The following is a 21,518-nucleotide window of genomic DNA, read 5'->3' as shown; positions in this document are numbered from 1 at the left end:
AAAAAAAAACAAAAACTGCACATAATGCTGTAATCTAGTTAGTAAAATTGTCCTCCACAGGGCTACCAATTCTGAACTGTCTTTGTGTCTACTAAAGTAAATAGACCATAGATTATGAGAGCCTAGTTTCTCACTCTTGGAGTAAGAAGTTATAAATAAAGGGAGAAGTCTTAAATGAGCCCTGTGGTTTCGGATTAGAATCTGAAGTGTTGATACGAATTCATGATTTTCAAATACTTAGATACAGAATGTATCTATGTATACAGACTATAGAATGTATGCATGGGTTAGTATACATAACTATATTTCCTAGTTGAGACAATCTGGCCTGTCACCTATTTTTTGTAAATAAGGTTTTAATTGAATTCAGATATGACTATTTGTTACCTCAGTATTTTACAACTGCATTTCTATTACTGTCCCCTAAGGAGCCCTTTTAGATATTGTCTTTTCTCTAAACACCTGTATTAGTCCATTCTCACACTGCTATAAAGAAATACCTGAGACTGGATAATTTATAAAGAAAAGAGGTTTAGCTGGCTCACAGTTCTGTAGGTTGTATAGGAAGCATAGCAGTTTCTGCTTCTGGGGAGGCTCAGGAAGCTTCCAGTCATGGCAGAAGGCAAAGGGGAGGCAAGGCACTTCACATGGCTAGAGTAGAAGGAAGCGAGGTGGGGAGATCTCATGAGAACTCACTATCATGAGAACAGCACCCAGAGGAAGGTGTAAACCATTCATGAGAAGCTACCCCATGATCCAGTTACCTCCTATCAGGCTCCACCTCCAGCATTGGGGATTACATTTCAACATGAGATTTGGTTGGGGACACAGATCCAACTATATCAATGCCCTCACCCACTACAGAATTTTAATAGCACGGATATGCTGTATATCAGTTCCTATATTGAATGTATTTCTGTGCTTTATGCAATCAGACCTCTATGCATTTAAGAACTAATTTTTGCCCCTTCGGAGATGATATTGCTCCCAATGGGAATGCATGGTTTACATATTATCTATGGCTGATTTAGTGTTATAATAGCCCAGTTGAGTAGTTGTGACAGAAACTGTATGGCCCACAGAGCGTAAAACATTTACTCTCTAGCCCTTTCCAGAAAAAGTTTGCTAACTTTTGAAATAAAATATTGATGAGTTCAAGCTGATATAAATAGATGGGTTAAATAAATAAATAGAAAAGATAACTTCCTTGTAGTAGAATTCTAATTAATAAATGTTGAAGAAAAGAGGGAAAAAAGAGAATCACATTATAGGCCAGGTGCGATGTCTCACGCCTGTAATCCCAGCACTTTGGGAGGCCCAGGCGGGTGGGTCACCTGAGGTCAGGAGTTCGAGACCAGCCTGACCAACATGGTGGAGCCCCGTCTCTACTAAAAATACAAAAAATTAGCCAGGTGTGGAGGCGGGCACCTGTAATTCCAGCTACTCAGGAGGCTGAGGCAGGAGAATCACTTGAACCCTGGAAGTGGAAGTTGCAGCGAGCCAAGATTGCGCCGTTGCACTCCAGCCTGGGTGACAGAGCGAAACTCTGTCTCAAAAAAAAAAAAGACAATCACATTACGGAAATATTTTAGTAGTAAATGTTACTGACAGAATCCGCCAATAGTTGCTAAAATTAGTGGGTGAAAGTTTGAGGAGAGAAATAGGATTTGCATAGTCTCACAGTATCTCCCCTAGCATACTTAGTGACTACAAAGAAAAACTTTGTAGTATCTTTACGGTGGCATGTACTGTTTAACCAAGGGATCGAGGTAAACATCATCAGTAATATTGACACCCTAAACCTTCTGATACGATGTGGAAAGAAGGACAAATGTAATTTTTGTGGTATTTTTGCCCAAAATGCATAACCCCACTTTAATCATGAGAAACGATGACAAATCCAAATTTGGAGACATTTTCTAAAATAACTGGTTAGTACTCTTCAAAAGTCCCCAGGTTATGAAAGGAAAGGAAAGTCTAAGAAAGTTTTATAGAGACTGGAAGTTGCTAAGGAGGAATAACAGTTAAAATGCAGCATGGGATCCTGGATAGGATCTTGGAACAGAAAAGAGACATTAGTGGAAAAAATGGTGAATTTTGAATAAGGTTTTTAGTTTAGCTAATGATATTGTACTAATGTTAATTTCCTTCTTCTTCCCGATTACTATATGGTTATGTAAAATGTTTATATTGTAATGAAGTGTGATGAGGGATATAAGAAAACTGTACTATTTTGTAACATTTTTATAAGTCTCAAATTAGTCCAAAATAAAACACTTCTTAAAAAAATTAAAATCTTTTGCTCTTTTAAATATACCATTAAGAAAATTAAAAGGCAGGCCACAAGCAGACACACATATGCAAAAAAATACAGTTGAGAAAAGAATTGTACCAAGAATATATTAAGAACTCTTACAGTGTAACAATATTATGACAAATAACCAATTTAAAAATAGGAAAAATGCTTTTTGTCCAGAGGCAGGCCCAGTTGTGGGAAGTACATGATAGTATGGAGAGGCAACATCCTAGACTCTTAGCTCCAGTATAATGAAAAGGGACCTCTGGGAGCTGGAAATTATGGGGAAAATTGTAGGGGGTACGGAGCTCAAGAAGGGCATCTTCATAAGGGTATAGTTGACTCACTTCTGTGCTGCATGTGCAGGAACTGCCTGTATATCAGGTGCTTTGAGAACTGACCTACAATCATCCAGGTTTCAGATTTGCCCCTTTGGTGTGTGTACATGTGGTAGCACTGCAAAGACTTTAAAACTGAACTAACATTGGGACCCCAGAAGGAGGGCAGGGATATGTACCTTGAACCTAATTGGATTGCTTGCTTGCTGAAATAAATAAAAATATCAGCATTCTCTGGAAAATTTTAAGAGGATTCAGAGTTTATAACTTCATATTCGAAGTGCTCAGGATATAACTGAAAATTAGCATATAAAAATTACTAAAATCTCAACAATTTATACAAGAAAAGACAACAGTTGTCAGCCCCAGGATGACCTACGTGTTGAATTTATGAAAGAATGTAAAATGTTTGTTATAACTGTATGCTATCGGGGGAAATCAGCCCCCGATACTCAACGTGGGTCCTTTTCTGTTTTCCCTAAGTGTCGGCCAGTCTGAGAAATAAAGGGAAAGAGTACAAAAGAGAGAAATTTTAAAGCTGGGTGTCTGGGGGAGACATCACATGTTGGCAGGTTCCGTGATGCCCCTCAAGCTGCAAAACCGGCAAGTTTTTATTAGTGATTTTCAAAAGGGGAAGGAGTGTACGAATAGGGTGTGGGTCACAGAGATCACGTACTTCACAAGGTAATAAAATATCAGAAGGCAAATGGAGGCAGGGCGAGATCACAGGACTGGGGCGAAATTAAAATTGCTAATGAAGTTTTGGGCATGCATTGTCATTGGTAACATCAGGAGACAGGGTTTGAGAGCAGACGACCGGTCTGACCAAAATTTATTAGGCGGGAATTTCCTCGTACCAATAAGCCTGGGAGCACTATGGGAGACCGGGGCTTATTTCATCCCTTATCTACAACTGTAAAAGACAGACATTCCCAAAGCGGCCATTTTAGAGACCTCCCCTTGGGAACACATTCTCTTTCTCAGGGATGTTCCTTGCTGAGAAAAAGAATTCAGCAATATTTCTCCTATTTGCTTTTGAAAGAAGAGAAATATGGCTCTGTTCCGCCCAGCTCTCAGGCAGCCAGACCTAATGGTTATCTCCCTTGTTCCCTGAACATTGCTTTTATCCTGTTCTTTTTTCAAGGTGCCCAGATTTCATATTGTTTAAACAATTTGTGCAGTTAACGCAATAATCACAGGGTCCTGAGGCGACATACATCCTCAGCTTACGAAGATGACAAGATTAAGAGATTAAAGTAAAGACAGGCATAGGAAATCGCAAGAGTATTGATTGGGGAAGTGATAAATGTCCATTAAATCTTCACAATTTATGTTCAGAGATTGCAGTAAAGACAGGCATAAGAAATTATAAAAGTATTAATTTGGGGAACTAATAAATGTCCATGAAATCTTCACAATTTATGTTCTTCTGCCATGGCTTCAGCCGGTCCCTCCGTTCGGGGTCCCTGACTTCCCACAACAGTATGCCATGAAGTAACTGTTCTTAAAACAAATAGAATGTTGGAAGTTCTCAGCAAAGAAATAGAAGTTGTAGAAAAATGGAATACTTAGAACTGAAAATATAAAAATATAAATAATTCTCCAGTGGACTCAATTTCTGAGTCTGCATGGTAGCCAGACTGGCCCCAAAGATATCCATACTCTAATTCCTGGAACCTGTGAATTTTTTATGTTAAACAAAGCACACATGACTTTGCAGATATAATTAAGGTAGGGATGTACCTTAAGATATTAAGAGTATCTTGAATTATCTAGATGGGCCCAGTCTAATTATGTGAGCCCTTAAAAGCAAATAATTTTCTTTAGCTGGAATGAGAAAACATGCAGCAGAAGTCAGAAAGATTCAAAGCTTGAGAAGAACTCAATGTGCCATTGCTGATTGGAAGATGGAGGTGGTAACATCATGAGGCATGCAGTTGGCCTTGAGGAGGTGAGCAGTTCCCCCTTGACAGCCAGCAGGGGAGTGAAAGCCTCAGTCCCTTTACCACAAGGAATTGAATTCAGCTAACGTTCTGAATGAACTTGGAAGCTGACTCATCCCCAGAGACTCTAGAAAGTAATTTAGTTGTGTTAACACCTTGACTTTTGGCCTTGTGAAACTGTATGCACAGGACTCAGCTGAGCCACACTGTAACCAGATTTCTGCCCTGCAGAACTGGGAGATAATAAGCTTGTATTGCTTTAAGATGCTAAATTTATGGTAATTTGTGACATCAGCATAGAAAACTAATATAATACCCTTGTTACAAACTAATATGTTACTTTTTTCTTTGGATGCTGGCAAAGACGTGAAATTCCTAGGTTAGAGACAAAGGACTTTATTATTCATGGCATAGAAAACAGCATGAGCTAGTCATGGCAGAATGCACATCCTTTTCAAGTGCCAAAACGTTTACCAAAATAGGCTATATATTATAAAACAAACCTTAACAAATTTAAAAGAATTGAAATCATATAGAGTATGTTCTCTGACCATAATGGAATCAAAATAAAAATCAGTAACACAGAACAGAAGGGAAAGTAGAATATATTATGAAAATGAAAAGAAGAAGAAGAAAGTGAAAATACAACATATCAAAATTTGTAAAATTCAGCCAAAGCAGTGTTTCAAGGGAAATTTGGAGCATTAAAATGCATATTTTTTAAAAGAAAAATAATCTCAGGTCAGTAATCTAGGAGGCTGACTTAAGAAAATAGAAATGGAAGAGCAAACACAAAAACAAACAAAGTAGGAAATAATGAAGACAATTAATGCAAACAGTGAAACAATAGAGAAAAACCTAAAGTTGGTTCTTTGAAAAGGATCAGATTGATAAATTTCTAGCTAGGCTGACCAAGAATAAAAAAGAGAAGACAAAAATTACCAGTATTCATCAGGATATCACTATTGACCTAAAGACGTTAAAAGGAGAATAAGGGATTACTATAAACAACTTATACATTTGACAACTGAGATGAAATGAACTATTCCCTCAAAAGATATAAACTGCCAAACTTACAAGAATAAATGATTCCAATTCCACACAATTGCTTATAGAAAATAGAAGAGGAAGTACTACTTCTCAACTGTGTTTATGAGGCTGGCATCACTCTAATACAAAATCCAGACAAACATTTGAAGAAAAGGAAACTACAGACAACTGTCCCTCATTAATATAGATGTAAAAATTCTCAACAAAATAAGCTAATAAGCAAATAAAATCCATCAGTAGGATAATATATCATAACCAGGTTTCATTCCAGGTAGGATTCATTCCAGGAATACAAGGCTGGTTCAACATTTGAAAATTAATCAGGGTAATTCGCTATATAATCGCTAAAGAAGAAAAGCCAGGTGACTATCTCAGTAGATACAGGAAAAGCATTTGACAGAATTTAATACTTATTCATATTTTTAAAATGCTTAGCAAACTAGGACTAGAAGTCCACTTCTTTAACCCGGCTATAAAAGCATCTGTAAAAACCTACAGCTAAGTTTATTCCTGATGGTGAGAGACTGAATGTTTTCCTTGTAAAAGCAGGAAAAAGACCAGAGTGTCTATTCTTGTCACTTCTAATTAAACATCCTGCTATTTTATTGAGTATTTTTGCATCGATGTTCATCAGGGATACTGGCCTGAAATTTCCTTTTTTTGTTTTGTCTCTGCCATGTTTTGGTATCAGGATGATGCCGGCCTCATAAAATGAGTTAGGGAGAATTCCCTCTTTTTCTATTGTTTGGAAGTGTTTTAGAAGGAACGATACCAGCTCCTCTTTGTATCTTTGATAGAATTCGGCTGTGAATCTGTCTGGTCCTGGGCTTTTTTTGGGTTGGTAGGCTATTAATTACTGCCTCAATTTCAGAACTTGTTATTGGTCTATTCAGGGATTTGACTTCTTCCTGGTTTAGTCTTGGGGGTGTGTGTGTGTCTAGAAATTTATCCAGTTCTTCTAGATTTTCTAGTTTATTTGCATAAAGTTGTTTATAGTATTCTCTGATGGTAGTTTGTATTTCTGTGGGATCAGTGGTGATATACTCTTTATCATTTTTTATTGTGTCTATTTGATTCTTCTCTCTTTTCTTCTTTATTAGTCTGGCTAGCTGTCTATCTATTTTGTTATCTTTTCAAAAAAACAGGTTCTGATTCATTGATTTTTTGAAAGGGTTTTCTTCTCTGTCTCCTTCAGTTCTGCTGTGATCTTAGTTATTTCTTGTCTTCTGCTAGCTTTTGAATTTGTTTGCTTTTGTTTCTCTAAGTGTTTTAATTGTGATGTTAGGGTGTCGATTTTAGATCTTTCCCACTTTCACCTGTGGGCATTTAGTGCTATAAATTTCTCTCTAAACACTTCTTTAGCTGTGTCCCAGAGAGTCTGGTGTGTTGTGTCTTTGTTCTCATTGGTTTCAAAGAACGTATTTCTGCCTTAATTTTGTTATTTATCCAGTAGTCACTCAGGAGCAGGTTTTTCAGTTTCCGTGTAGTTGTATGGTTTTTGAGTGAATTTCTTAATCCTGAGTTCTAACTTGATTGCACTGTGTTCTGAGAGACTGTTTGTTATGATTTCCATTCTTTTACATTTGCTGAGGAGTGTTTTACTTCCAATTATGTGGTCGATTACAGAATAAGTGCTATATGGTGCTAAGAAGAGTGTATATTCTGTTGATTTGGGATGGAGAGTTCTGTCGATGTCTGTTAGGTCTGCTTGGTCCAGAGCTGAGTTCAAGTCCTGAATATCCTTGTTAATTTTCTGTCTCATTGATCTAATATTGACAGTGGGGTATTAAAGTCTCCCACTATTACTGTGTGGGAGTCTAAATCTCTTTGTAAGTTTCTTTTTTTTTTTCCCCCGAGATGGAGTTTCACTCTTGTTGCTTAGGCTGGAGTGCAATGGCATGATCTCGGCTCACTGCAACCTCTGCCTCCCGGGTTCAAGTGATTCTCCTGCCTCAGCCTCCCGAGTAGCTGGGATTACAGGCATGTGCCACCACAACCGGCTAATTTTTTATTTTTATTAGAGACTGGGTTTCTCTGTGTTGGTCAGGCTAGTCTCGAACTCCCGACCTCAGGTGATCCACCTGCCTCAGCCTCCCAAAGTGCTGGGATTACAGGTGTGAGCCACTACGCACGGCCCGTCTCTTTGTAAGTTTCTTAGAACTTGCTTTATGAATCTGGGTGCTCCTGTATTGGGTGCATATACATTTATAAACTATCATCAGAGCGAACAGGCAACCTACAGAATGGGAGAAAATTTTTGCAATCTGTCCATCTGACAAAGGGCTAATATCCAGAATCTACAAGGAACAAATTTACAAGAAAAAAACAACCCTATCAAAAAGTGGGCTAAGGATATGAACTGACACTTCTCAAAAGAAGACATTTATGCAGACAACAAGCATATGAAAAAAAGCTCATCTCTGGTCATTAGAGAAACACAAGTCAAAACCACAGTGTGATATCATCTCATACGAGTTAGAATGGCGATCATTAAAAAGCCAGGAAACAACAGATGCTGGAGAGGATGTGGAGAAATAGGGACACTTTTACACTGGTGGGAGTGTAAATTTGTTCAACCATTGTGGAAGACAGTGTGGTGATTCCTCAAGGATCTAGGACAAGAAATACCGTTTGACCCAAGAATCCCATTACTGGGTATATACCCAAAGGATTATAAATCATTCTACTATAAAGACACATGCACATGTATGTTTATTACAGCACTGTTCACAATAGCAAAGACTTGGAACCAACCCAAATGCCCATCAATGATAGACTGGATACACACCATGGAATGCTATGCAGCCATAAAAAGGATGAGTTCATGTCCTTTGCAGGGACGATGAAGCTGGAAACCATCATTCTTAGCAAACTAACATAGGAACAGAAAACCAAACACCGCATGTTCTCACTTGTAAGTGGGAGTTGAACAATGAGAACATATAGGCATAGGGAGAAGAATGTCACATACCAGGGCCTGTTGGGGCTGGGGTGCAAGGGGAGGGATAGCATTAGGAGAAATACCTAATGTAGATGACAGGTTGATGAGTGCAGCAAACCACCATGACACATGTATACCTATGCAACAAACCTGCACATTCTGCACATGTATCTCAGAACTTAAAGAATAATAATAATTTTTTTAAAAAAACATCCTGCTAGAAGTTCAAGCCAGTGCAATCAGACAAGAAATAAAAAGGCTTATAGAAAGAAAAGGAAGAAATAAATTGTCTCTATTCTTAGACAACATGATTGCCTACATAGAAAATTCCAAATAATTTATTTTTTAAAAACTCACACAAAAAACACTACTCCTAAAACTCAGTGAATTTATCAGGGTCACAGGATACCAGGTCAACATACATAAATCAGTTATATTTCTACCTACTAGCAATGAACAATTGGAAACTGAAATTTTACAGCAATACTGTCTACAAAAGCTCAAAAATATCTATATAAATTTTACAAAATCTATGCAAGGTCTATGTTATATACTAAAAACTATAAAATGAGACAGAAAACAAAGAATACTTGAAAAATGGAGGGCGGGCATACTATGTTTATGGATTGGAAGACTCAATATAATTAAGATGTCACTTCTCTTCAAAGTTCTTTATAGATATAATACAATTCTAATCATAATCCCAACAAGATATATAGGATATACAGCTGATTCTAAACTTTATAGGAAAGATGAAGTAATTAGAATAGCCAAAGCAATTTGGAAAAAGAACAAAGGTAGAGGACTCACAGTATTCAATTTTAAGGCTTATAATAAAGCTATACTCATGAAGGCAGTGTGGTATTGGTGAAAGGATAGATACATAGGTTAATGTTGTAAAATACAGGGTGCAATTTGTGGAAAAGTAATATAGATATGGTCAATTGACTTTTGACAAAAGTGCTTGGGGAAGTCAATGGAGAAAAGATAGTCTTTTCAATACATGGTGCTGGAAAGTTAGGAATCTTACATAAAGACAGCAAAAAACAAAAAACAAACAAACAACTATAACCTACATTACACTTTATACAAAAATTAACTAAAAATAGATTGTAGCTTTAAATGTAAGACAAACTATAAAAGTTTTAGAAAATATCAGAGGAAATCTTTATTACCTTTGGTTAAGCAAAAGCATGGTCCATAAAACAAAAGTCAATGAACTAGACTTCATAAAAATTAAAAAATGTTTGCTCTGTGAGAGAAACAGAGAATGCAACGAAAAGCTACAGTCTGGGAGAAAATATTTGCAAGTCCCATGTTGGACAAAGGGACTTGTATTGAGAATATATGAAATACTTTGAAAACTCAAAAATATAAAGGCAACCTAATGAAAATGGCTAGAAGACTTGAACAGATCATTATAAGACCAATTAGTCCATGTGAGTAGTCATCAGGGAAATTCAAATTAAGAACACTGACACCACCAAATATTAGTAGGAATGTAGAGCAACTGGAACTTTCTTACATTGCTGGTGAGAGTGTAACATGGTACAACTACTGTGGAAAACTGACAGTTTCTTATAAATCTAAACACGGACCCACCCTATCCTTTTTCTCTAACTTGACTTTGAATACCTCTGTTCTATTGTATGAAGATTTTGTAGTTAAACTATGAGGACCTGCATAGTTTTTCTCCCCAGTTGTTTTTTTTTTTTTTTTTTAAGAGATGGTGACTTGCCCTGTCACTCAGACTGGAGTACAGTGGCATGATCACAGCTCACTGCAGCCTTGAACTCCTGGCCTCAGGTGATCTTCATGCCTCAGCCTTCTGAATAACTGGGACTACGGGCATGTACCATCACACCTGGCTAGTTGTTTTATTTTTTGTAGAGGTGGGGTCTTGCTGTGTTGCCCAGGCTGGTCTTGAACTCCTAGCCTGAAGTGATCCTCCTGCCTCAGCCTCCCAAAGCACTGGGTTTACAGGCACAAACCACCACACAGCCTTCCTCCCCAGTTTTCAAGCTTGGGGAAATTTCCCTCATATTACTTGTAGTAAATATATGCCCTTTTTGAAGGTGAGAAAACAAGATGAAGATAAAGAATTTGCTAAGAAGCCTGTGAAGAGCAGAGCCAGAATTTTGAACCCATGTCTGTCTAACTTCAAAGGTTTTCTTTGCATAAATCCTTATACTAAAAATATGTATACAGACAGTAATGTCGGTATTTTTTTTCACTTTTTAAAAACTGAGATATGATTCACATAACATAAAATTTACACTTTAAGTGCACAATTCAGTGATTTTTAGTATAGTCAAAGTTTTTCAACCATCACTTCTATCTAATTTCAGAATATTTATCACCCCTAAAAAATTCCCAAGCTCATTAGCAGTCCTTATCCATTCTCCTCTCCTTCCAGCACCTGGCAATCACTAATCTACTTTCTTTATGGATTTGCATATTCTGGACATTTCATAATGTATTAATATGATATGTGGCCCTTATATATGTGTTTTCCTTCACTTAGCGTAATGTTTTCAAGGTTCATCCATGTTGTAGCATGTATTAATGCTTTATTCCTTTTGTCATTTTTGTTGTGTGGATACCACGTTTTATTCGTGATTCAGTCAAACATTTGGATTGTTTCTACTTTTTGGCCATTTGTGAATAATGCTGCTGTGAACATTTGTGTACAAGTTTTGTGTGGACATATGTTTTCATTCCTTTTGGGAATACATCTAGGAATAGAATTGCTGGATCATACGGTAACTTTGTTTAGCCTTTTGAATAGCTACCAAGCGGTTTTCCAAAGAGGCTACATCATTTTACAATCCCATAATCAATGTTTAAGGGTTACGCTTTTTCCACATCCTTGCCAATACTTCATATTTTCTGTCTTTTAAAATATAGAAGTGGGCCAGGCACGGTGGCTCATGCCTGTAATTCCAGCATTTTGGGAGGCCAAGGCAGGTGGATCTCCTGAGGTCAGGAGTTCGAGACCATCCTGGTCAACATGGTGAAACCTCATCTTTACTAAAAATACAAAAAAATTAGCTGGGCGTGGTGGTGCATGCCTGTAATCCCAGCTACTTGGGAGACTGAGGCAGGAGAATTGCTTGAACCTGGGAGGCGGAAGTTGCAGTAAGCCAAGATTGCATCATTGCATTTCAGCCTGGGCAATGAGAGCAAAACTCTGTGTCAAAAAAAAATAAATACACATATATATGTATATATATGTATATTTATAGAAGTGGACTGGGAGCAGTGGCTCATGCCTGTAATACTAGCATTTTGAGAGCCTGAGGTGGGAGGATCTCTTAAGCCCAAAAGTTTGAGACCAGTCTGGGCAACATAGGGAGACCCCATCTCTACAAAAAAAAAAAAAAATTAGACAGGTGTGGTGGCACCCACCTGTAGTCTCAGCTACTTGAGAGGCCAAAGCAGGAGGATGAGTCTTAAGTATGGGAGGTCGAGGCTGCAGTGAGTGGTGATTGTGTCACTGTACTCCAGCCTGGGTGACAGAGTGAGACCCTGTCTGAAATAAATAAATAGAAAGAAAGGAGAGAAAGAGAGAGAAAGGAAGAAAGCAAGAAAAGGAAGGAAGGAAAGAGGGAAAGAAAGAGAAAGAAAAAAAGAAATGGTATATTATTGTGATTTTTGATTTGTATTTCCCTGCTGACTATTGATGTTGAGCATCTTTTTATGTGTCTTTTGTATATCTTCCTTGGGGGTATGTCTGTTAAAATCCTTTATTTGTTTGAAAAATTGGATTATTTATAGTTTTATTGTTGATTTGTAGGAATTCTTTATATATTCTTAATACAAGTCCCTTATCAGATATATGCTCTGCAAATATTTTCTCCCATTCTCTGGGTTGCATTACTATGTTCTTGATGATTGTCCTTAGAAGCATAAAAGTTTTTAATTTTGATTAAGTCCATTTTATCTGCTTTTTTTTTTGTCACTAATGCTTTGTGTTAATCTGAGAAACCACTGCTTCATTCAAGATCAGTAAGATTTATGCCTATATTTTCTTCCAAGAGTTTTAACAATTATTTTAGCTTCTGATCCATTTTGAGTTGACATTTGTATATGGTTTGAGGTATGTGTCCAAATTTATTTTTTTGTATGTGGGATATATATTCAGGTGTCCCAGTACTATTTGTTGAAATTACCATTTTATCCCCCATTGAATTGTCTTGGCACCACCCTTGTTGAAATCAGTTGACCACAAATGTATGGGTTTACTTCTGGACTCACGATTCTGTTTGATTGATCTGCATATCCTTATGCCAGTACCACACTGTCTTGATTACTGTAGTTTTGTAGTAAGTTTGTAAGTTTAGAAATTGGAAAGTGTGATTTTTCCAACTTTGTTCTTGTTTTTCAGGATAGTTTTGGTTATTTTGAGTCTTTCTGAATTTTAGAATCAGCTTGTCAGTTTCTTCAAGAAAGACAACTAGTATTTTGACAAGGATTATGTTGACTCTGTAGATCAATTTGAGAAGTATTGCCATCTTACAAATATTACATTCCTCTAAGCCCAGAAATGAGATGTCTTTCCATTTATTTAGATCTTTTAAAATGTCCTTCAGTGGGTTTTTGTAGTTTTCAGTGTACAAATCTTGTACTTTGTTTAATTTATTCCTAAATGTTTTATTCCTCTTGATGCTACTGTAAGTGGGATTATTTTCTTTAATTTTTTTATTGTTCGTTGCTAGTGTATAGAAATACAATAGATTTTTTATGTTGATCGTATATCCTGCAACCTTGCTGAACTCATATTAGCTCTTCATTTTTTGGTTGTTTCTTTGTGGATTCCTTAGGATTTTCTGTATATATGATCATATCATCTGCCAATAGAGATCTTTACTTTTACTTTTTGTTCCTTTTCCTGGCCTATTTTTCTTGGCTAGAATATCTAATACCAAGTTAAATGAGTGACAAGAACTGACATCTTTGTTTTTTCCCTTTACTTAGTGGGATTGCTTTCAGGCTTTCATCATTAAATATGTTATTAGCTTTGGGTTTATGTAGATGTCCTTTGTCAGTTTGAGGAAGTTTCCTTCAGTTTCTAGTTTATGTGTTTTTATCATGAAGGGATTGGGTTTTGTCAAATAATTTTTCTGTGTCTATTGAGATAAACATATATGGGAGTTTTTTTGACCTTTCTTCTGTTAATATGCCATATTTGTTGATTTCATATGTTGAACCAGCCTGGTATTCCCACTCATCTTCTCTCCCATTGATTACCCCTTTAGTATTCCCTGACTTGATGAATACCACCCCAAACCATTCAAATACTCAAGCCAGAAACCCGAGAGTCATCTTAGACCCCTCTCTTCCCCTTGTCCCCTGCATCCAATCTGTTAATTTTATCTTCTTTATTTACTTTAGAGACAGGATCTGACCCAGAAGCCCAGGCTGGAATGCAGTGGTGCAGTCATAGCTCATTGCAGCCTTGAACTCCTGGGTTCCTTGAACTCCTGGGTTCAAGCGATCTTCTCACCTCAGCCCCCCAAGTAGCTGGGAATAGAGGTGTATGCTGCTATGTCTGGCTCATTAAAAAAAATTTTTTTTTTTGTAGAGACAATGGTTTGCTGTGTTTCCCAGGGTGATCTTGAACTCCTGACCTCAGGTGATCCTCCAGCCTTGGCCTTTCAAAGCACTGATATTATAGGCATGAGCCACTACACCCAGCCTTGATTCTGTTTTAATATCCTCCTAATTTTCCCCTTTTAGTGATTCTCCACCCTGATGCCAGGTGTGATTTTCTTGTTCATCTCAAGGGCAAATCTGATATTGTAAATTGACATATAGAAAAAATTATCAAATAGAAATTTATATTTTCCCCGCCTTCTGCTGATGTACCTAAACTATTACCAACTGCTAGGTCTTTGTCTTGTTTTTAGAGACTCATAGATTCTTTTTTGCAAATTATGGGTGACCTTTCTGTTTCTTAAAATGGAATTTATAATTTAAGAGTTAGTGTTATAGTAGGAGTGCTACTAAATGCTGTATTTAGACATTAAGATTTGGTCTAACTTTATCCAGTGAAAGGAATAGTAAAATGGGAAAGAAGGCTTGGAAACAGGTGAATACTAAATGAGGAAAAGGCTACCAATTTGTTGCTGTGATCCAATTGCTCTCTTGTGAGAGTTCTTTTCTTGAGAAGTTTACACACAATATATTGCAGGGATTATGAAGGGTATAATTAGCTTATCATTAACTGTTTATCACATATTCTATGAAGTAGTAACTGTTAGCATGGATTTTTATAGAAGCTATTTATTTTAAATCCAAATTACCTGCTGGGCGTGGTGGCTCACACCATAATCCCAGCACTTTTGGAAGCTGAGGGGGGCGGATCACTTGAGGTCAGGAGTTCAAGACTAACCTGGCCAATGTGGCGAAACCCCATCTCTACTAAAAATACAAAAATTAGCTGGGCGTGGTGGCGGGTGCCTGTAATCCCAGCTACTCAGGAGGCTGAGACACAAGAATCGCTTGAACTTGGCGGGATGGAGGTTGCAGTGAGCTGAGATCACACCACTGCACTCCAGCCTAGCTGACAGAACGAGACTCTGTCTCAACAAAAATAATTTTTAAAAAATCCAAATTGTCTAAAGTGGATAAAGTCTAATGTTCACACTGGTATATGTGTTTTACATCTACCAAATACTATAAAATCTGTATAAGCAATTTTTAATAATACTACTTATTTATTTCCTTATTTTACAGCCTTGCATTGCACCCTGAACGAGTGTTGGTAGCAACAGGACAAGTTGGGAAAGAGCCTTATATTTGTATTTGGGATTCATACACTGTGCAGACCATATCAGTTTTAAAGGATGTTCATACACATGGTATAGCTTGCTTGGCGTTTGACTTAGATGGACAGGTATGTGACAGTTTTTCATTTTTTTCTAAATTGTATGTTAAGGTATATTATAGAAAATGATTATAAATCTATAAATATTAAATTGGACACTTGATGAAAATTATTTGTCCAAAGGTGGAGGTGGGTAGGTGGGGTGGGAGGTTGATATATAACAATGGGGTTTTTATTTCATCATGTCAAGAACTTTCTCAATTGAATTAATTATTACCTTGAAAGCCAAAGTGATTTTGATTCAGTGGAATATTACATGGTTATTATACAGATTTTTCTATATAACTCTTTTCCAGATAGGGTATTTTGACAGGACAGATGGATGATATCTTAGGAAAATTAAGTTTCTCAGAAAGCTGTATATGTTTTAATTTTATTTTTTTATTTTTAGAGACAGGGTCACGCTCTGCTGCCCAGGCTGGAGTGCAGTGACATGATCATAACTCATACTCTTGGGCTCAAGCAATGCTCTTGCCTCACCTTCCTGAACAACTAGGACTACAGGCACATACCATCATGCCTGGCTAATTTTTTTTTTTTTTTTTTTTTTTGGTAGAGATGGGATCTCATTGTGGTGCCCAGGCTGGTCTCAAACTTCTGGCCTTAAGCTATCCTCCAGTGTTGTTGACCTCCCAAAGTGCTGGAATTACAGGCTTGAGCCACTGCACCCAGCCTGTATTTCAATTTTCAGTTACCTTAAAGGTTGTCTATTAAAATTATATTTTTGTTGAATATAATGGATCAATTCCTATGAGTTATTTTTTATACAAAATCAAAGTTCACAACAAAGGATATAATTATCATTCAACTGACTAATCAGTTTCTAAATTATCATCTACTTCTAGTCAATGATTTTAAAAAGTTAAACAAGCCAAGAGCTTTTTTTGTGGTGCTTTTATGGAAATTGTTATACCTAAAAATACTTTAAAGTTACCAGTAAAAAGTTGGATCTTGCAGGTTGTTCATTTATAATCTTTAAAAGTTTTATGTTATAATTAGACTTTAAAATCATTTTAAATTTTAGAACAATTTTAGTTATCTGCTTTTTAATTCATAAAATTAGTTTTATAGACCTCAATTTTACAGAAACAAATTACAGTGTGTTCTGTCCCCTTGAACATGATAGCCAGTAGATGTTTTTATATATTACTCTGAGGAATAGCTTCTTTGAGTAGCATAGGTTAATGTGATTTTCCGGTAATGAGATGAGAGAGTTCCCTTGACCCCTTTGCAGGACTTGTAACAAGGGTGTAGCTCGTTTAGTTGGCTGCCCAGCTCAAACCCCTTGTGGGAGTGGGGCATGCAGGTGAGAGGTTGCAGGAGAGCTGGGGTGAGTGCCTTTGGGTGCTGGCTTGCCTGTGGCAGCATCTAAGGTTACCCACAACCTCTGGAGCCCCAGAGGTTACAAACAATACTCTTTAACACCAGCAGCTTAAGTGTTGAACAACTCAGTGAAGAGTCAGTGTGACAGCCTTTTTGGGTTCCTGCACTCAGTGCATCCTGGATTGTCCAGCGTCCAGGAAGAACCAGGTTACACGAACAGATTGAAGGGTGCTGTATATGGAGGATTTTATTGAGCAATGGAAGTGGCTCTAAGTGGTATGGGGAACTGGAGAGGGGATGGAGTGGGAAGATAATCTTCTCCTGAACATCCTGGGCCAAACTCCTCTTGATATGCAGACACTTCTCTTCTCTCCTTCTCTGCAGTGCTGTTTTGCTCCTCTGCCAGTGGAGTTTGGGGATTTTATGGGTACAGGGTTGGGGTTGTGGGCCAGAGTGATTTTGGCAAAGGTAACATTCGGGTGGGAAAACAGGGGTGCATGTTCTCATTGAGGGCCAGGGGTCCAGATTTGAGGGTGGAACCCTTGCCAGGGACCCCACCTTCTTCTACCCAGTATTTCCCTGCCTCCTGTTCATATTAGTAAGAGATGACTTTCTGGTAATGGATCTATAAAGACTTAATTGGAATCTCTTATTTGGAAAAAAAATGTGCTTCTAGGTTTATATCACCATATAGCAGTGTTTGGCAATTGCACAAACTTAATTCATGTCCCATTTTTGCTATTATTTTTCAAGTCTTAATGTTCTGTCAGAATTTCATTTTCTTCTTTAAAGGAAATAATACCTATTTCATAGCATAAAATGTTATAAAACAAACCTACAAAGTTATTTTTAAAAACCACTTATTTAAGGTGTTATGAAATTCAAGCCATTTTAATTATAAGCATCTATAACATTAAATATAGATATTTTCTTCTTAGCTTTAAATTTGCCCTTTCTAAATGTAATATATTGCATTGCTGAGGAATTTCTTCTATATATCCAAGGAGAAATCATGCCCATAGCTTTTACTAGTTGAAAGTGTTTAATTTCACTTACTTTGAGCAACTTGTAGGAAAAGTCTTGGGTACATGTATTTCATTATCAGAGATCTTCATGAGAACATATTACTTAAAATTTTAAGTTCATAAAAACATAATAGCTAAAGGTGTTGAGCATATACCAAGTGCCAGGTATTATGCTAAGCCTGCATTATCTCATTTAATCCTCCCAACAACCCTTTGGAATAGATGCTATTATTATCTCCTTCTTATTTAAATATTTGGTGTGCGAAAATTTTTTATGGATACTTCCAATTCAGTTAATGGACACAAATAAGATTTTGTCTGGGAATAGGATCAGGTAGGAATTTGGGAAGATGGATAGAGGCTTCTTTATCTGGTTTTCTTTCTCCCTCTCTGATTATTTTTATCTTTAAAGGAGTCTTTCCTTGTCTGCTTCTTAAATATCAGTGTTCTTCAGGAGTCTGTAGCCTTTTCTTTTCACTTTACTTACATTCTCTGGGTGAGTATATAGGCCCATGACTTTAACTTCCATATCAGCTAACAGTGGCTCTGGCTTCTCAACTCTAAATATCACACTTGAATGTTCTGTAGATATTCCATTTTCTACATTTAAAACTGAATTCTCTCTTTATTCGAACTCTATCAAAAAAAACCAACAAACAAAAAAAAACTCTTCCTCTTGACTTCTGCCCTACCTCTCCAGCCTTGTCTCTTGCCGCTTTCCAGTTAGCACTCCTTCCCTCCCCTGGATTAAATTACTGGCACTCTCTTGAAAGCACCATGATCTCTCTAATCTTGAGGTCCTTTGTTCTGAAATGTACTATTACTTTTCTACAAACTGTCTCTGACTCTCTCTTCCAATTAATGGATTAAGCATTACTTTTGCTTGAAAACTTTATTCTCTTTCTCACCTACCAAGTCTGGGTTAAAAGAAATGATAAAGTAAAAAATGATAAAAAGCTAGAAGAGGAGGTAGTATTTGCTGTGTCATTTCTACCTTGTCCTGTCTGTTGTTGCGTAATCTATGCATAGGGATGTTGGTTTGGGTCATGATATGTTTATCAAGCCTACAGAGAAAGTACTGTCAAGTCTAGTTTGTTATTGCCTGTAGATGTAGAACTAGATGTATTGAGGCTCTATTTGGATACATGGAATTTTAAAGTTTTTGGCCAATTGTGTTTTGCTGTGTGTATTTGATGAGCTATACCAGACAGAGGAGACATTAGTAGAAAGAACAGCAGTGCCCCTCTGGCTATTCCTCACTTAATATACTTGTCTTGTGAAATTTTAACCTCTACACAGTATTCTGATAGCAAGAGGTAGATACCTTTGTTCTAGCTAGATTTTTGCTGATGCCCTTTGGTTCCCAAATAGTAAATACTCTCAGGAGGTACAAATAATCTCCTCTTGTTCTCTGGGCTTTCTGCTAGCTTGATTTGATGGAGAGTCATAACAAACTGTATTCTGTATCTTTTTATATAAATTATTCATTCTACCAATTTTGGAGTTTAAATAGTAAAACTTTCTTTTCAGAAATTGTAACTGGGTACTAGATGGCATTTCTCATTTGGACAGTTAGAGGGCGTAGGTTCTTAAAGCTAATTAAGGTTATGGTAAACTAATAGTAATAATAATAACATGATGCAAACATTTATGTAACATCAGTCATATACCAGGCACTCTAACTCCTTTAAGTAGTACATATGTCAATTTTCACAGTAACCCCTGTGAGGTATTTTTATTTGTCCCCATTTAACTATGGTTATAGTAAACTAATAGCAATAATAATAATGATATGAAGCAAACATTAAATAACATTAACCATATATCAGGCACTCTAACTCCTTTAAATAGTGTATATATTGATTCTCATAGTGACCCCTGTGAAGTACTTTTATATCCTCATTTAATAGGTGAAGAAAGTAAGGTACAGGGAGGCTAAATAATTGTCCAAAGTCAGCCTGCTAGTAAGAGATGATGTTCAAACCTAGGCAATCTGCTACCAGAATCTGTGCTCCAAACCACCATTTGATAAGCTGTCTATAGTAAGTGAAATAGTAAATATTTTAAACTTTGTGGGCCATTTGGTCTTTGCTATAACTACTCAGCTCTGCATTGCAGTGCAGTGTGAAAGCAGTCATAGACAATGCACGAAGGAATGAGTGTGGCTATATTCCAGTAAAACTTTATTTACAAAAACATAGGCACAGACAGGATTTGGCTTGAGAGTTGTACTTTGCTGACCCCTGCTCTAAACCAGTACTTTTCACAGTATGTCTTGTGGGTTTTTCCTCACATTTTTCTTGTTATTTCTTCTTTGACCTTTCAGTTACTTAGAAGTATGTTGTTAATTTCCAAATATTTGGGAGATTTTCTGGATAACATTCTGTTACTCTAATTCTGTTTTTGTCAGAGAACATACTCTGTATTTTAATTTTTTTAAATTTATTGACACTTTGTAATCCAAATTTTTGTGATCTTCATGATATTTCATGTATATTTGGAAAGAATATGAAAAAGTATATTCTGCTGTTTCCTTTCTTCTGTTTATGGTGCTATCGTCATTTATTTATTAATACTTCTACATATTTTGAAAACCCCATAATAACTGTTATTTTGCCTTAAATAGTTGTTAAAATTTTTTTAATGAGAAAAATCTTACATATTTAACCACTTGGACACTCTCATATGTGTAAGTTGTTTCTATTTGGTATCATTTTACTTCTGCATGAGAAAACTTTCATGATCATATCTTGTAGTGCAGGTTTACTGATGATTCATTTTCTCAGCTTTTGTTTGCTTGAAAAAGACTTTGTTTTGACTCAATTTTCAAAGGATATTTTTGCTTAGTATACAAATTCTGTGCTGACTTTTTTCTGCCTCAGCACTTTAAACTGTTTGTCCATTGTCTTCTAACTTACATCACTTTGGATGAGCAGTCTAGGATAATTTTTAAATCTTTGTTCCTCCATACAGCAGTTGTCCTTTTTTGTCTGGCTGCTGTTTAGAATTTGCCCTTTAGTGATGGCTTCAGCAATTTGTTTGCCATGTGTCTTGTGTGTTTTTTCTGTGTGAATGATTATCCTGCTTGGGATTTGTTGAACGTCTTAAATTTGTGGATTTATGGTTTCATCAATTTAGGAAACTTTTTACTATTATTTCTTCAGTTTTTTTTTTTTCTTTTCCTCTGTCTTTTCTCTCCTTCTAGAGCCATGATTACCTGTATGTTAGACCACTTGATATTTTCCTGCAGGTCATTGAAGCTCTGTCAATTCTTTTTTTCTTTTTCTTTCTGTACTTTATTTTGGATGGGTTCTATTGCTGTGTCTTCAAGTTTATTTATCTTTTCATCATTGTCTGAGCTGCTGTTAATCCTTTGGAGCAAATTTTCATTTTAGATAATGTAACAGTTTTCTGTGTTGTTCTTTTATATCTTTTCTTTTTTTATTCTTGGTATGTTTGAGATAATTCTTGTCTTGAAAATGTTAATTTTAACAGCAAATGTCTCCTAATTTTAATTATCTCTGGGTTTCCTGAGTCTATTTCTATTGAGTGATTTTCCCCAGGTTATTAGTCACATTTTCCTGTTTCTTCACATACCTGTAATTTTATTATATCCTTTTAAAGTATATGGACACTGTTCTGGCAAATAGTCAAGTTCCTCATGAATCAGTTTCATCTTTGTGAAAAGCTTGCTTTCAAACTTTGATGAGGCA

At 36.5% G+C, this 21,518-nt stretch overlaps 1 protein-coding gene across 6 annotated transcripts in view; it reads left to right on the top strand.

The window, feature by feature from the left end:
- Positions 1–21,518, top strand: part of EML5 (EMAP like 5) — a 180,804-nt gene that overhangs the window by 22,049 nt on the left and 137,237 nt on the right. For all 6 annotated transcript variants that reach the window (XR_010109831.1, XR_008620952.1, XM_014347688.4 and 3 more), the window contains exon 2: positions 15,307–15,466. Coding sequence is in view for 4 of the 6 variants with exons in the window: in XM_014347688.4 (XP_014203174.2) it covers positions 15,307–15,466 (160 nt within the window). In the remaining 2 variants the exon portion in view is untranslated. The remainder of the gene's footprint in view (positions 1–15,306; positions 15,467–21,518) is intronic.

This window comes from Pan paniscus, chromosome 15 (genome assembly GCF_029289425.2).
Source record: "Pan paniscus chromosome 15, NHGRI_mPanPan1-v2.0_pri, whole genome shotgun sequence".
NCBI lineage: Eukaryota > Metazoa > Chordata > Mammalia > Primates > Hominidae > Pan > Pan paniscus.
Note: the sequence above shows the minus strand (reverse complement) of the source record. Positions and strands in the feature narration are given on the sequence as shown.